This window comes from Pituophis catenifer, unplaced genomic scaffold (assembly GCF_029215685.1).
Source record: "Pituophis catenifer annectens isolate HBS135680 unplaced genomic scaffold, rPitCat1.0.hap2 SCAF_2, whole genome shotgun sequence".
Lineage (NCBI taxonomy): Eukaryota > Metazoa > Chordata > Lepidosauria > Squamata > Colubridae > Pituophis > Pituophis catenifer.
The window spans coordinates 85,623,645-85,638,490 of record NW_027256882.1 but is presented as its reverse complement, the minus strand read 5'-3'; the positions used below and the strand labels follow the sequence as shown (position 1 = coordinate 85,638,490).

At 38.3% G+C, this 14,846-nt stretch overlaps 1 protein-coding gene across 1 annotated transcript in view; it reads right to left on the bottom strand.

Moving 5' to 3' along the window:
- The window catches only part of CACNA2D2 (calcium voltage-gated channel auxiliary subunit alpha2delta 2), a 655,759-nt gene that overhangs the window by 280,216 nt on the left and 360,697 nt on the right, over positions 1-14,846 (bottom strand). Inside the window, exon 4 of the mRNA XM_070933719.1 lies at positions 9,693-9,752. Within this exon, the coding sequence (XP_070789820.1) occupies positions 9,693-9,752 (60 nt within the window). The remainder of the gene's footprint in view (positions 1-9,692; positions 9,753-14,846) is intronic.

Below are 14,846 nucleotides of genomic sequence, written 5' to 3'. Positions count from 1 at the left end.
TTCTTTTTTCTGGGGTTGCTGAATGTCTGAGATAACGGAGATGAAAGATGATTTGCTTATATTTACATGATGGCACAGTGGCCCATGGGTCACAAATAACAGACGCATTTCTGGCTGGAGTGAAAAAGGAAGTCACAGAAAGGGCCCTTTGCACTATTGATGGAGGTCACTGCCACCATCCTAGGAGAAGGGTTACAGACCTGCCAGAGGCAGATAACAACATACAACATGGCACCATTCAGTGGGGTACTGTTTTAAAAAAACCTTAACTGTTCCCTTCTTTGAGCCCAAGTCATTTCTATTAGACTGTGCTGGGTACCAGTAAAGAGAGGAAATGGAGTGAGACCTAAATACATTAATCTGCCAGGTGCATAAACTAGCTTCCAAGCCATCAAACATGTTATTATGGGTTGGAGATTTAAAGATTTGTGGAGAAAACCTAGAATCATCTAGCCTAACTTGTTTAATGCCAAGAAATTCATGAAGTGTCTCTTGGTAAGTCATACATTTTAATAGAAATGTTAAATCCTGAATCATTTATTGATTTGCTTTTCTGGGCAGGCTGCTGAAACTCTTAATCACTGTCACTGTTTACAATTCTAAATCATATTTCTATCACAAAACTGTTAAGAGTCAAATTCCATACCTTAAATCTAGCTTTCCTTGTTTAAACAGCCATGCTAAGCTCTTAATTGCTTCTTTGGGAAATGGTGGGTTAAATCTGCTAAATATATGTGCAACTCAAGCAGAACCAGGATGACAATATGTCATTTTTAAAGGAGCTGTTTTTCTAAAAATATATTAAAAAATTATTGTGCCATTTTTGACTGCCTCTGTGTAGCTTTGGATGAAACAATGCAAGCAAATGTTGCCCATTAAGTGACTTGGGAAAGGTGATTTTAAATCCATAATTGAACATAATTCTATACACTTCAACTCAGTGCACACATTAAGTTTTAAAGTCAAAATTGGGCAGTAAATAGTTGTGTGACAATTCTGCTGTAAGATATATTAAGTTTGTTTCAGATTAGCTTAGTTTCCAGGATAATTATACCACTGACATTGTAAAGGTCTTAGCAAAATATTGTCCTATACACCATACTGTTTGTCTTTCTCTCTTTTGAAAGCAGCACATTACTTCACAAGATGATCCCAAGATTTCTGCCAACTGATGCCCAACACATGTTTCTCACTTTTGACCTGTAATGGCAGCCTCTTCTACCTTTTACTTCATGAAAGTATGACAGCCTACTATGAAAATTGATTAAATGATTAAAATGGCCAGAAGCTAGAAGTCTGCAGTACAAACCTGTACATTCTATACCACATTTTCCCAACAAGGCACACTTGAAATAATTTGGGATTGCAACTCCCAGAATCAATCTGTAGGCTGTCTAGAAATCCTGGAAGCTGCAATTCAAATCTGTTTGAAAGACATCCAACTGAGAAACATTTTCTATATAAATCTATATAGAAGATCTGAAGACGCTCTGCTTATCATGTTATGATCCTGATTCTAACTGACCAGTTCCTCCATCTGGATCAATGCCATCCTTCAATTACTGACTTAGACTATTGGTTCTGAGAACCAACATCTGTACAGCGTGACCCACCTCACAGCGCTGTTGTTGTGGGGAAAATAGGAGGAAGAAGGTGTGTTAGATATGTTTGTTGCCTTGAGCTATTTATAAAAACAATAAAGGTGAGAAAGAAAGAAAGAAAGAAAGAAAGAAAGAAAGAAAGAAAGAAAGAAAGAAAGAAAGAAAGAAAGAGAGAAAGAAAGAAAGAAAGAAAGAACATTCTTTGGATTACTATTTCTACAAATTATCCGATAGGTATAGGCCAACAGATAATACCAAGCATAAAAATAGATGGAATAAATATAAAACTTAATTGCTCCTCTATATTGTTACTCAGGTTCAAATATTTTCATCTGAATCGCCTGGTGCCCAGGTTGAAAAGCCAGAGCGTCTTCTCAGATGTACTGATACTATTCAGCTGAGTAACCACAGAGGCGGTCACATCAAGGGACAGGTCAAGATGGAATACAGAAAACCCTGTGCTGTGGGGTTTATGGAGCAACAACATTTGCTGCTCATTTCATGGACTAGATAGGCAGGAAAATAGAGTGGCTGCCCTCTGCCTCCTGCACTTATGCATTCACTATGTTATTAATATCTGGATGGGAGTGGAGCTGCTCCTGTGGGAATCAGGGTTCTGAACTAGAAATTTGGAGTTGTCAGCAGGGCAGCTTTGGAGATGTCACTAATCTTCAAGGAGAAAACAGTTGTCTCCAGGCATTTATTATGTAATATTGAGATAATAAAACTCTACTTGATTCTGGTTTTGGGTTATGGAAATGAAAGGTAGACATATGAAAGTCAAACCTAAGTGGAAGGGATTGTTCTCTATTCTCTCGCCACAGGCAGGAGAAGCTCAATGCCATCATTGTTCCTACACATTGCTATTGATATGCACACCTTAGGAAGAGACAGTATGCAGGCTCTCAGATGTCTGGATTTGTTGGAAGACTAGAGCATACAAGGATATAAATAGATCTGCGTATTAAACATCCCTTCTCAAAAGCTGAGCCCCAGTATAGTTTGGAGAATATGACAGTCCAGTGAAAAACACAGTCTTGCTAAGCTTTAATAATGGAGTGAGAAAGCTATTTCTTCCCAGAGGTCAAACTAGCTCTAAGAAAATGCACCAAAAAGAAATGTCACAAATAAGTTGCCTTGACAGCCAAAGTACTGAAGATCCCAAGATTGTAGTCGCGCAGGCTCTTCGAATCTCCAAGGACCCTCCCATTTCATTTCATGTGCTATGTCTCCACTTAGATCCCACAAGAACAGTAAATGGAAACCCTGTAACATTGCCTGGAAACTATAGTTTATTCTGACTCATAAGGGAACAATAGCAATAGCAATAGCACTTCGACTTATATACAGCTCCATATATGCTTTACAGGCCTCTCTAAGCAGTTTATAGCATCAACATATTGCCCCCAACAATCTGGGTCCTCATTTTACTGACCTCGGAAGAATGGAAGGATGAGTCAACCTTGAGCCAATGAAGATCGAACCCCTGGCTGTCAGCAGAATTAGCCTGCAATACTAATCACTGCGCCCCCATGGCTCAAGACAGCTACACTGACTTAATTAAAACTATCTCATTCACAATTGATGTTGGGAGATATTATTCCATCTCCCTGTCTCTTTCCACAACCCCCAGTATAAAGAAGACTATGGAATGCCAAGGAGGTATGATGGTAGTAAAGAATTCAGCAAGGCTTATGTTTTTGACACAGGAACAACAAGGTTATATGGAGTTAAATAAATTAAACTGACTCCATTCTGAACGGTGTACTGAATCTCTTACCTCAGAGCTGTAACAAATCTTTAATCACCAGAAATAGAATGATACCTCAATGGAAAAGTTAATTTCACACCTGCTCTTCAGAGGAATCCGCATATCTGCATTGTCAACTCTGGCTTTGCTTTTAAAAGCTGTGGTCATAAATTTCACCTAAGATCAGGGGAAAAGAGAATGGCCAGGGAGTTTCTTTGAAGAGCCAAATTTATATATATATTTTAAAAAGCTGGAATGTGAAAGTCAACATTGCTTAGCTTCAGATCTCTTTAGTACAATATATTTATGAAGACCATCTAAATAGCAGTCTTCACCAACCTGGTGCCTTCCAAAAGTACAGTAAGAGCCGTGGTGGCACAGTGGTTAGGATGAGTGGTTAGAATACAGTACTGCAGCTACTTCTGCTGACTGCCGGCTGCCTGCAATTTGGCTCTTGAAGGCTCAAGGTTGACTCAGCCTTCCATCCCTCCAAGGTCGGTAAAATGAGGACCCAGATTGTTGGGGGCAATATACTGAACCCCTTAGAGAGGGCTGTAAAACACCGTAAAGAGGTATATAAGTCTAAGTGCTATTGCTATTATATATCTGGAGGTCAGCAGCCTGGGAAAAGTTTTTTCTAAAGAACAGTCTCATGTCCCCTGGGGATTCTTTGAGTTTCAGTTCTTGTCTTTATTTCTTTTTCTATTCTCTGCTTTTTTCCCCCACTCCTTCACTGCTTCTCCTTTCTTGCTCTACCTCTTTCTGTTGTAGAAATTTCCACTGCAGCATCTGAATCCTCCATGGGGTGGCCATTGCCATTCAGCATGTGTTTCACTCCTTTGTCTTTTCACAAATGATACTCTAGTGGAGTCTTAGGTCTCAGACTCACTCAGGTGTAAAGTTATAACAACAGCCTTTAGCAGCACTCAGTGCTTGCCCTTAGATCCTTGAAAGAAGTAAACGGAATGTCACATTAGCTCATTTTAAAGAAAGAAATGTGTCTTAGTGAAGAAAGTGGACAGGCAGGCAGTGCAGATTGCCTAGTGCAATGGGAGAAGAGTGATGGGGAAATATTTTTCTTCCCATAAGACTTTTTTCACTGACCTTCAGTAGTTGCTCCCTCCAATCATTTATTCCTATCTATATACCTCTCTGTCTCCATCACCCAAGCAACCAAATAAAAAGGCAATAACTTCATTTAATCTTCACCAGAACAGACTTTGATTCTACTTATAAGTGCATCCCACAGTATTAGAAGGATGCTATCTAGGTTAGAAGTGTTTTCACACATAAAATCCATCCTCTTTCCATAAGGGTATCTTATGGTCTATCCAATTTAGGGTTAACCTGAAATATTTCACAGCCTGGTGAAATGGATTTGCAGCCTGATGTGGATTTGCAATTAGCACCTTACCTAAATTTACACTCCAGAGTAAATTATTTTGTTTTCAAACCCTATTCACCTTTTGGAAAATGCTTGTATCTAAGATGTTAATTTTTCTGCTTTTTCTGGAGTGCCAAACCATTTTCTTTTGGAATTGTTACCTCACCTCCCAAACATCTCACATGATCATTGTGGGAACAGTTCTCCAGAATGACTGAATAAACCTATGCAAACAAAGAAACCTTCTAAAGCATATTTGTAAACAAAACTGTTATAAACTCTAAGAGGCATATGGTGCATCCACATGCTTCCTGCGTCAGATATACAGGAGAAATTACAACTTGAATCCAATGGATATTAAAGTCAGTTTATGCTTTATCCATGCAGCAGAATTTAGTGCCAGAAGCTAGTTGCTGTTGTGTTCAATCTGTTGCACTCAAAACAGTCTTTGAGTACCCTTAAAGACCAGCTAATTCATTATAGCACAAGATGTTGTGGACTATGATAATTTCATAATTAGTTGCATAAAATAATAGCCTTGAATTTCAAGTACGTAGAGATCCATGACTGAAGATTATAAACAGAGCAATTCCTAACAGCTCCATGCACCTCTCATGTCCTTTAGTCCTAGAGTGTTTATTCAGGAGCAGAGAACAACCAACTAGGTTTCTAATTCCCACAAGTAAGTGATGAGCCCACCTTTCATTTCTTTGCCTGCAACATCCAAGTGGTTCAGTCTAAAGTAAAATCATAATAAATAATGATTAATGATTTTGAAGTTATAATTAGGAATCCAGTCCAGTGCCAAGGTCTAATTTAGTAAAGTTGTTAAAGTAAAAGGCAGTGAAGAAAAACAGTGAAGTAAAAATATAAACAACAGCATAGAAACAAAATTTATACCAGGAGAGTTGTGTCTCTCCAACAGCGAAGGCAAACAAAAAGAGATTAGAATCCCTCAAGCATTCTATGATGTGTTTGAAACTTGCCAAAAATGGATAAGGTAGGAGCACTAGTGGTTAGACATTTTGCCATATTCATGAAGGGTCAATAATCAATGATCAGGGCTTTACATGTTAAGGGGTAGCCAAGGAAAAGGCCTGGTAACAGCAGGATTCATCTAGGGAAGATAAAAATTAGTAAACTGTGGCTAAACCTTCCCTCTTGGAATTTTATCTTAAGTGTCTTTTTGCGTTTTGTAAAAATTCTGTATTGGGCTATAGATTTAAAAGTTTATTACTTACATGGACAGATTCTAAAATAAAGCTAAGTAAATAAAAACAAAGTAAGGACTTAATAATTACCCACCCCTCAACTCAACACAGGTTTGGATTTCCCAACTGATATATCTCATTGCAAAAACTATCAATTTAAATGCACAATGATTATCTCCCATCAAAACGGTCATTTTGTGTAATGCAGATTCATGCATCATGATTATTAGAAGAGAATTGTAAATGACATTTAATTATGTATCCCACAATAAGCTTTGAGGCACTTCAAAATCAGGCACCCACATGACCAGGAAACATGCAGAAGAATTGAAACAAATGGTAAAGAATATGAAACTTAAGATCTGCATTGCACAATTTTACTTGTCCAGAAGACCATCCTTTATGATAGAGGTTCCTAAATGTTTTGCCTTGAGCGTAGTCTTAATGTACACCCCTTCCCTAAAAACCCATACACAGAAATGAACACAAATGAACAATGAAAACAAAACCTTAGGAAAGGTAGATTTATTGTAACAATGTAATGAAAAAGTTCCTCACATGTCCCCTGAACTCCTGTCTACACCTTTCTCTTACGGTTTGGGAAACCCTGCTTTATGACGTGGCACTGAATCATGTATGTCCTAAGTCTTTTCTTTGGAGCAGTGTGACACAATGTCAATAACACAGAAACCCTTGATAAGAAGACTTGCAGTTTGGATTCTGTTTCAAAATATTTTTTAGTTAAAAAAAAAATACCAAAGACAGAGACAGGAGAAAAAGAGAGACACGTTCAAAATCCTTTGCAGCAAATACCGATATAAGTACAATTGCAAAATTATCTCTTACACTACGATTACTCTTTTTCTTGTCCACTTTCTTCCTAATCATTAAAACCAGCAATCATAAATCCATTTTTTTTCTAGTTCATACAAAAAGTCTATAAGTGAACTATAAATGTAGATATTGTTTTATTTCTAACCAATGAAATTAGTTTAACCCTCTCTGCAAGTCCCATCATCTTCACCAACCATTCCTCCGTTGTAGATTGATATACTATTTTTGAGCATATAATAGTCTCACTGTTGTTTTCATATATAAAAGCAAGCTTCCATGACTTTTTTCCTAATGCTTATCCATGAGTCCCAATAGGGCTTTTCAAAAGTGTTGTCTGTTCTAAGCAACTTCAGGTACCTAGAAGAGTATCACTTCAGGTACCTAGAAGAGTATCACTTCAGGTACCTAGAAGAGTATATAGCCGAGGTGGTGCAGTGGTTAAAGTGCAGTACTTCAGGCTACTTCAGTTGACTGTTAGCTGCAGTTCAGCAGTTCAAATCTCACCGGCTCAAGATTGACTCAGCCTTCCCTCCTTCCGAGGTGGGTAAAATGAGGACCCAGATTGTTGGGGGCAATATGCTGACTCTGTAAACTGCTTAGAGAGGGCTATAAAAGCACTATGAAGCAGTATATAAGTCTAAGTGCTATTGCTATCACTCCTTTACAGAGCAACATGGACAACAAGGCCATTTTCTGAGGTTGCTTTCCAAGTACCCCTGCCAAATGGTGCTACCTGGATTAAGGTATGTCCTTCTCTTCTTGGAAAAGTTCAGATGATGCTTACACTGTGGTCTACAGTGGGTCAAGTGGAGACATTTTTATTCTCCCAGCTGCTTAGCCTTTTAATATTTCGCTTTAAAAGTTATTAGCATCATTTAGATTCTTCCACTCCTATTAGCCTCCCCTAGCTGTTTATTTTGGATTCATTCTGAGACTGCTTTATTTGTTTAATGTTTTACATTAAGTTTTATTATATCTGTATATTTTATGGTCTCCACCATTAATTTCTGAAGTGCCCAGAGAGCTTTGGCTATTGGATGGTGAAGAAATTCAATAAATAAATAAATACATTTGGAGAATACCATGGGGCTACGTTTTATAGTATGAACAAAAACAGCTTGCATCAAGAAATATTCCTTCCCCTTATGCCCCTATAACAGATGATTAGCAAGAGTAGATTGACTGGCTTGAAATTATTTTCCCCAATCCTCTTCCTGAAAGGAAAAGAAGACCTCTTTTCTTGGGTTTCATTTGGCTGAATGTCCAAGTAGAATACCCATTCCCTGGCATAGGTACCATAATTACAAACTCAAATGCAATCATTAAAGCAGCAACATTTGCTTGGCATCCATTTCAGTTGGTTTTTCCTCCTCCAGAACCTACCTCAACTGGAATGAAATTGCATTAAATCCTATGGAAAAGGTGAACGCAAAGAAAAATGCCAAGCTCCTGCTGCCCTCTTTCATTTAAGAATCATCTTTTTGGACACTCCCTGCAGGGCAACTCACACAATTACTCTCAGACTGCTGAGATGGCAAAATGGCAAGCTTTCCAAGGAGTTCTCCATGGCAACCTGAAAACAACTCTTTAACCATTACCTCGACCTTCGCCTTCAGTCTTTTGAATTGTCTTATTTCATGCACGTGTGAGCAGAGGTAATACTAAAAATGAGTTCAAAATGACATTATTCACTTTCATTACAGCTGGGAGGCGCTGAGAACTAAAAGAACTAGGAACCTCTGTCTTAGTTGAGTTTTTATAGTTTTAAATGCTTTTTAAACCATTATTATATAATGGTTTGGATAATGACTTCTGTATATTTCTACTTTTTTATTGGATTATTGTAAGCTACCCAAAATCGCTTTCTGTGAGATGGGTGGCCATATACATTTGATTAAATGACTGAATAAATAAATGACCAGAACAGGGCATCCGCACATGAACTTGATAAGATGGAGCTTGCTTTCAGAATAGAAATCAGAGTGCTAGAACGTGACAGAAGTAGGAGACAGGGAAAAGAAAAGAAAGGTGATGGGAAATAATGTGCAAAGAAACATGAGCTGTGAGAAATCTCTTAGTGCACAGCTATGGTAGTACAATGTTAAAAGTCTGGATCCTGTAAAATATTCTAATTTTTGGTGTATCTTTAGGAGCAATGATAGATCACCCCCATATCTGGAGTCAGGTACAAGTGTAGTTTAGGATCTGCAGTAAGGATAATCTTATGTCACTTCAGTAGCACCTCTTGTGCGTTGATGTAAGAGGAAATGGCCTAAGATGCCTGATTTTTTTTTAAAGAATACATTTGTGAGAAGGATGTTTGATAAATACATATTAGACCAGTTTTTACAAACCAAATACCTTCCTGGTGTATTGGGACTGCAATTGCCAGCATTCTCAGCCAGAATAGAAATTTTAGCTCAATACACGTAGTCCTTGTGTTACGACCACGACTGAGCCCAAAATTTATGTTCCTAAGTGAAATATTTGTTAAGTGAATTTGCCCCATTTTACGACTTGCCACAATTGTTAAGTGAATCACTGCATTTGTTAACTTAGTAAAACCTGGTTGTTAAATGAATATGGCTTCCCCATTGACTTTGCTTGTCATAAAAGGGGATCACATGACCTCAGGACACGGCAATGGTCATAAATATGAACTACTTGCCAAGCATCTGAATTTCGATCATGTGACCATGGGGATGTTGAAATTGTCATAAGTGTGAAAAATGGCCATATGTCTCTTTTTTCAGTGCCGTTGTAACTTTAAACGGTCACTAAATGAACTGTTGTAAGTCAACATCTACTTCTATATGTTAGTTTAGTGAAGATCATGTTAAACCAAAGGAATAGGAAAAAGGAGCCCAAGACAGGAAGATCAGAAGAGGCCACTCAAAGGTTTACAAACTTACCTTAATGTTGTCTTGCCATCGATGGGCCTTCTGAAACTTCTCTGCCGCATCAGCTAGTCTCTGAAATGAAAGAGAAGAAACAGCATGAGTCCATAAAGAGATGGTATGAATTGCAGTAATGACCAAGGACTCATTTTAACTCTGCTCTTTCACACGGGAAACCAGCTATATCGTTCTCCCAGCTTATTAAGTAGCAAAACATTTTCAGCACCCTTACTTGGCAGCTCGGCTGTGAAAAGACATTAATTAAAAATTTATGATTTCCATAAACATCTTCTATATGCAGCTCTGATCTTTCTTAATTAAATGCTCAAGCTATTGGAAAACCTTGCCTTTCGTTACTTTTATGGGATCATTTTACTTCTGTGTCAGTGCAGTGCAGTGCGGTGCTTCTACGTACAAATGAAAGTAAATAAATTACAATCAGTGGCGTACTGAGTGCGATGGAAAAGCCACTCTTCAGAAAGCTCATGTTCAAAGTCCAAACCTTGAGGCCAAATTGATTAATTGATGAGGTTTGAAGCAGGCTAGCATGTTATTTTAATTTTTGAGTTAATACTATTGCCTTGATAGGTTTAATGGCTCGCAGTGTCCTAACAATATAAATATGATTGGAGAAGAAACGTATCAAACAATCCTTTTATCCTCCACAGTCAGCCTGGAGCTGGGCAGCACCAAACAAACAATTGAGCCCTGCATGTTTCCCCTGAAATTGGCTTGTTAAAAATAACTATTTGGTAATAGTTACAAGGCCATAAACTAGTATGATTCTAGCCTAAGTAGGAAACAATAAGCCTTTTGCTGGCTACAGCCTAAGAATTGATTGTGGATGTGGATTGTAGTCAGTTGTGGTTCACTTAAACCATGTCTAAAGGAAAGACCTGTGATTCCTTATGCTGTTGTACAGCTGTATGGAATAATTTTCATGACATGTTTTTCTATTGTCTTATACTGTAGAATTATCCACTCAACCTGCTGAAAGACTCAAAATTAATGTATATTGTAAGAGATTTAAGTTCATTTGCTAGCAAGAAGTTATAGACCATAGAACTAGAATCAAGCCATTATACTGACTTGCCACTAAAAACAAAACTCCTAACCTACAGAAGCTCACTCTCACTTTAATTTAGTGGTTGTGAAATAGAATGAATTTAGTCCAACACCCATTACTTTTTCTTCACTTTGACAGTTCATTTTTACCAAATTCAGTCTCCAAGAAGAACATGTACATATGTTCAACTTCCATCCATAAGAGATGTGGTGGCACAGTGGTTAGAATGCAGTACTGCAGACTACTTCTGCTGACTGCCTGCTGACTGCAATTGAGATTGGCAGTTCAAATCTCACAAGGCTCAAGGTTGACTCATCCTTTCATCCTTCCAAGGTCGGTAAAAGGACCTAGATTGTTGGGGGCAATATGCTGACTCTGTAAACTGCTTAGAGAGGGCTGTAAAGTAGTATATGTCTCAGTGCTAAGTGCTATCCAATTGCAATGTACCAGCCATTCTAGGATGCTGTTCAATGATGGGGATCAAGAACTCAGGTAGCATTCTAAACAAGTTTTTCTTATAATCACAAGCGTCAAGCAAGAGCATTTAAAGACAGCCCGGCCAATTCTATTCAAGCAGGATGTTAATGCAGATGCATGAAATATAAAAGATATAAATTGTTCCCCCCACCCATTCACACAACATATATAAACATGCATACATTTGAGAGTTGTATTGTATAATAGTTAATGTGCTAGACTAGGAGCACAGAGACTGCTATTCCACATTCCTCAAGCAAAGGCTCTGCATAACAAAAGCAGTTTTCTTCTCTTAGGCATGAAGCACTCACTTATAATCAGTGTATGCGTCTCGGGTTCTTTAGAAACACCTTTCAGAATGGCAATTATCCCAAAGGAACACGCAACAGTCATAAACCCAATTTAGAACAATATATCACAAGAGTCCATAAAACAAAACGCAGTAGCTGTAAAGTATACAAGCATTAACCTGAGGCGAGCCAAAACCATGCTTCCCCTAATATTCAGATTAAAAATGAAGCAAAATATTTTTCTTTGATGCTGCAGAGGTTTTTCCTCTCTCAAGGCAATGCAATATTGCAGCTTGGACTTTCCCAATAAACAATCCAAAGACTCCATCTGGGCTGGGAGCATCTAAGCAGGAGCTCACAGCAATCTCTCTTCCAAGCAAAGCTCATAAAAATATTCTTCAAGCTGCTTTTTAAAACCTGCTTGTTGAAAGGTTTCCAAAGTGCAGAGGAGAGAAGCCTTCAGAAGGGGAATGCCAATCTTTTCCAGGAAAGGAGAAGACTGTCCCTTTCAATTTTTCATCTTTTTTTTCCAACCCTTTATAAACTAGTCACATTCTTGTTAGAAAAAGAATTTTTTTTTGCTGTCTTACTTCTTCCATTCCATGTCAGCATATTTTCATTAGCTCTATTGGATACATGAAAAATTATGGATAGAGTACATTAGGGTTTTCTGCATAAAATGTAACAGGTATAGCAGTAAAACATATGTTCCATTATTAGAGTGACTGGGAGTTGGACACTGTACAAATTTAATAAATAAATATGCAGAGAGCCTTTAAATACTGGGAAAACAACGGAATAGGTATCAAACTGAGTGGGGCCCTAATTTAATGCTGAAATAGAAATCAATCATGTCCCTCAACAAGTGAGGATGCTCTTGTGTTTTCCCATTACTCTTTAGAACCAAATGACTAAATGGGACTGAAATGAGGATAAAATCAATATTACTTCTTTTTCTTCTATAATGTTTAAAACCATCCATTCTGCCATTTAGATGGGAAGAAAACCGATTCCAACTGCTTGGCAAATAGCACAGAGTACAATCAACCACAAAGTTATTTTTGAATTTTGATGTAGTTAAGGCTTCATTCTAAGTGTGTAACACTGGCAACAAGAGTGTTACCCATTATTTAATATCACCCTCATTTTATCAACCCCAGAAGGCTGGAAGGCTAAGTGAACCTTGAGCTGGTCAGGCTTGAACTCCTAGATGTGGACAGAGTTAGCCTGCAATACTGCATTCTGACCACTGTACCACCACAGTTCTTAATGTACTGGAAGCAGACTGGCAGCTAGTGCAACTCCCATTGTTCAGATGTTACATGGCTGTCATGGCTGTTATAAGCTGTCCTAGATCCTGCCCCTGTCTGAAATTCCCCAGAACCAGAGATCTTAGGCAAATCAATCTCCAACCCACCTGGGAGATCCAGCATCTCATTCTTCCCCACCTAGAAAGTGCTGATCAGTAATTCTGGGAGTCCAAGTTACCACACATCTGGAAAGTATCAGGAATGTTAATCTTCATATTGGATCGACATTTCCACCCCCCCCAGGAAGTGATGTTGTTAAAGGTATCACAGCAGGTTAACTACTTTATTAAATGAAAATAAACTAGGATGCAGGAAGTTTATTTTCCTTCTCTGCTATTCAACAAAACTTCCTTCTTTCCTCCCCGCTCTCTCTCTTTCCTTCCGTTCCTCCCTCCTTTTCTTCCTTCCTTCTTTACTTTCCTTTTGCATCTGCTAAAGCAGGCATATGAATTTTGGTTCAGATACATTCACTTTAGCACTCATCTGCAGACAACCTGCTCCAGTTCTTTCCAAATATTGCCATTTCACTGTCTCTTTAAGTTTCATAGAAATGTATATGGAAGCATTTCAGAAACATCTCATGGTAGACAGAAGAGTTTCCCATAATCCTACAGACTAAAGAAAAGTAGGAGAGCTGGGAAAGAAAGAAATTAAAAGTGCAGAGAATTGATTTGTGTAACACATTTACTCAGAAATAGCAGTGCTTGTTCTTTATTTTTAATTAAGCTAAAAGGTATGAATATACTGAGGCTGTGGACTTCCAAAGGGATCAATTTTGCCTCAGGAAGTAAATTAAAAACAGAAAACGCAATAAATGACATCCAGCTTGTGGAACCAGTCAGTCTCTACCTTGGTTCTGAGGAATATATTTTCGGATAAGGAGAATAATTTCAGCCAGGCTAGCTGGGCCACTGGCTCTTGGGATCCAACCTTGCCCTCAGTCAGCGAGAGCTGAATGCACTCGTGCCATAAAGATGTAACCACTTGAGACTAAAGTTTAGGCACTTCTGTAAGCAAACACAAACTCACGGTTGTTCATTTCCCCACAGAGCAAGCCCATCCTTGGCTTCTTTCCACAGGGGAAATTGTATTCAGACATAATAATAGAGCCCTACATGGCAAAGTAAAAGAGTAATTAAAACTGCCATGAATTAACAATTACCACTAGAAACTGAGGGTAGAGATAAAATTACAATTGCATTAGTAATGGATAGATTTAATAAGCAAAATATTCTGCATTCAGTTGAAAACATTCATTGGTTTGATTTGTGTTCTTGTGTGTGTGGTGGCAGAATAACAATTTTCTTATTTTGTTTTGCCTTAGCATTTCAGTCTCAGTCTTCAAAATACATTTGAAGATTTTTTTCATAGCAGTTGTTAAGTGAGTTTTGCCTTGTTTTTACAACCTATTTTGTCACTGTTGTTAAATGAATCACTGCAGTTGCTAAGTGACTCATGTGGTCGTTAAATGTGAATCTGGCTTCCCCCCCATTGATTTTGTTTGTCAGAAGCCGGCTGGGAAGGTTACAAATGGTGATCACATGATCCCAGGATGATGCAACTGTCATAAATACAGTACATGCCAGTTGCAAAATACCCAAATTTTGATCACATGACTATGGGGATGCTGCCACGGTCATTAGTTGCAAAATGGTCATAAGTCACTTTTTTCAGTGCCATTATAACTTTGAACAGTCCCTAAAAGAATAGTTGTAAGTTGAGGACTGCCCGTAGTAACCATATGAATCTTAGGACCCAAGACGGTAAGCCTCACAATTCCAAGTGTTATGAAACAAAAACAAGATCCTGTTTTGCTGTTGGCTTCCTGAAGGCCTATGAGTGGCAACAGCCAGAAGAAACTTGGTGGGATTTTGATAATAGCAATAGCACTTAGACTTATATACCGCTTCACAGTTCTTTACAGCCCTCTCTAAGCAGTTTACATAGTCAGCATATTTCCCCCAACAATCTGGGTCTTCATTTTACCGACCTCGGAAGGATGGAAGGCTGAGTCAACCTTGAGCCT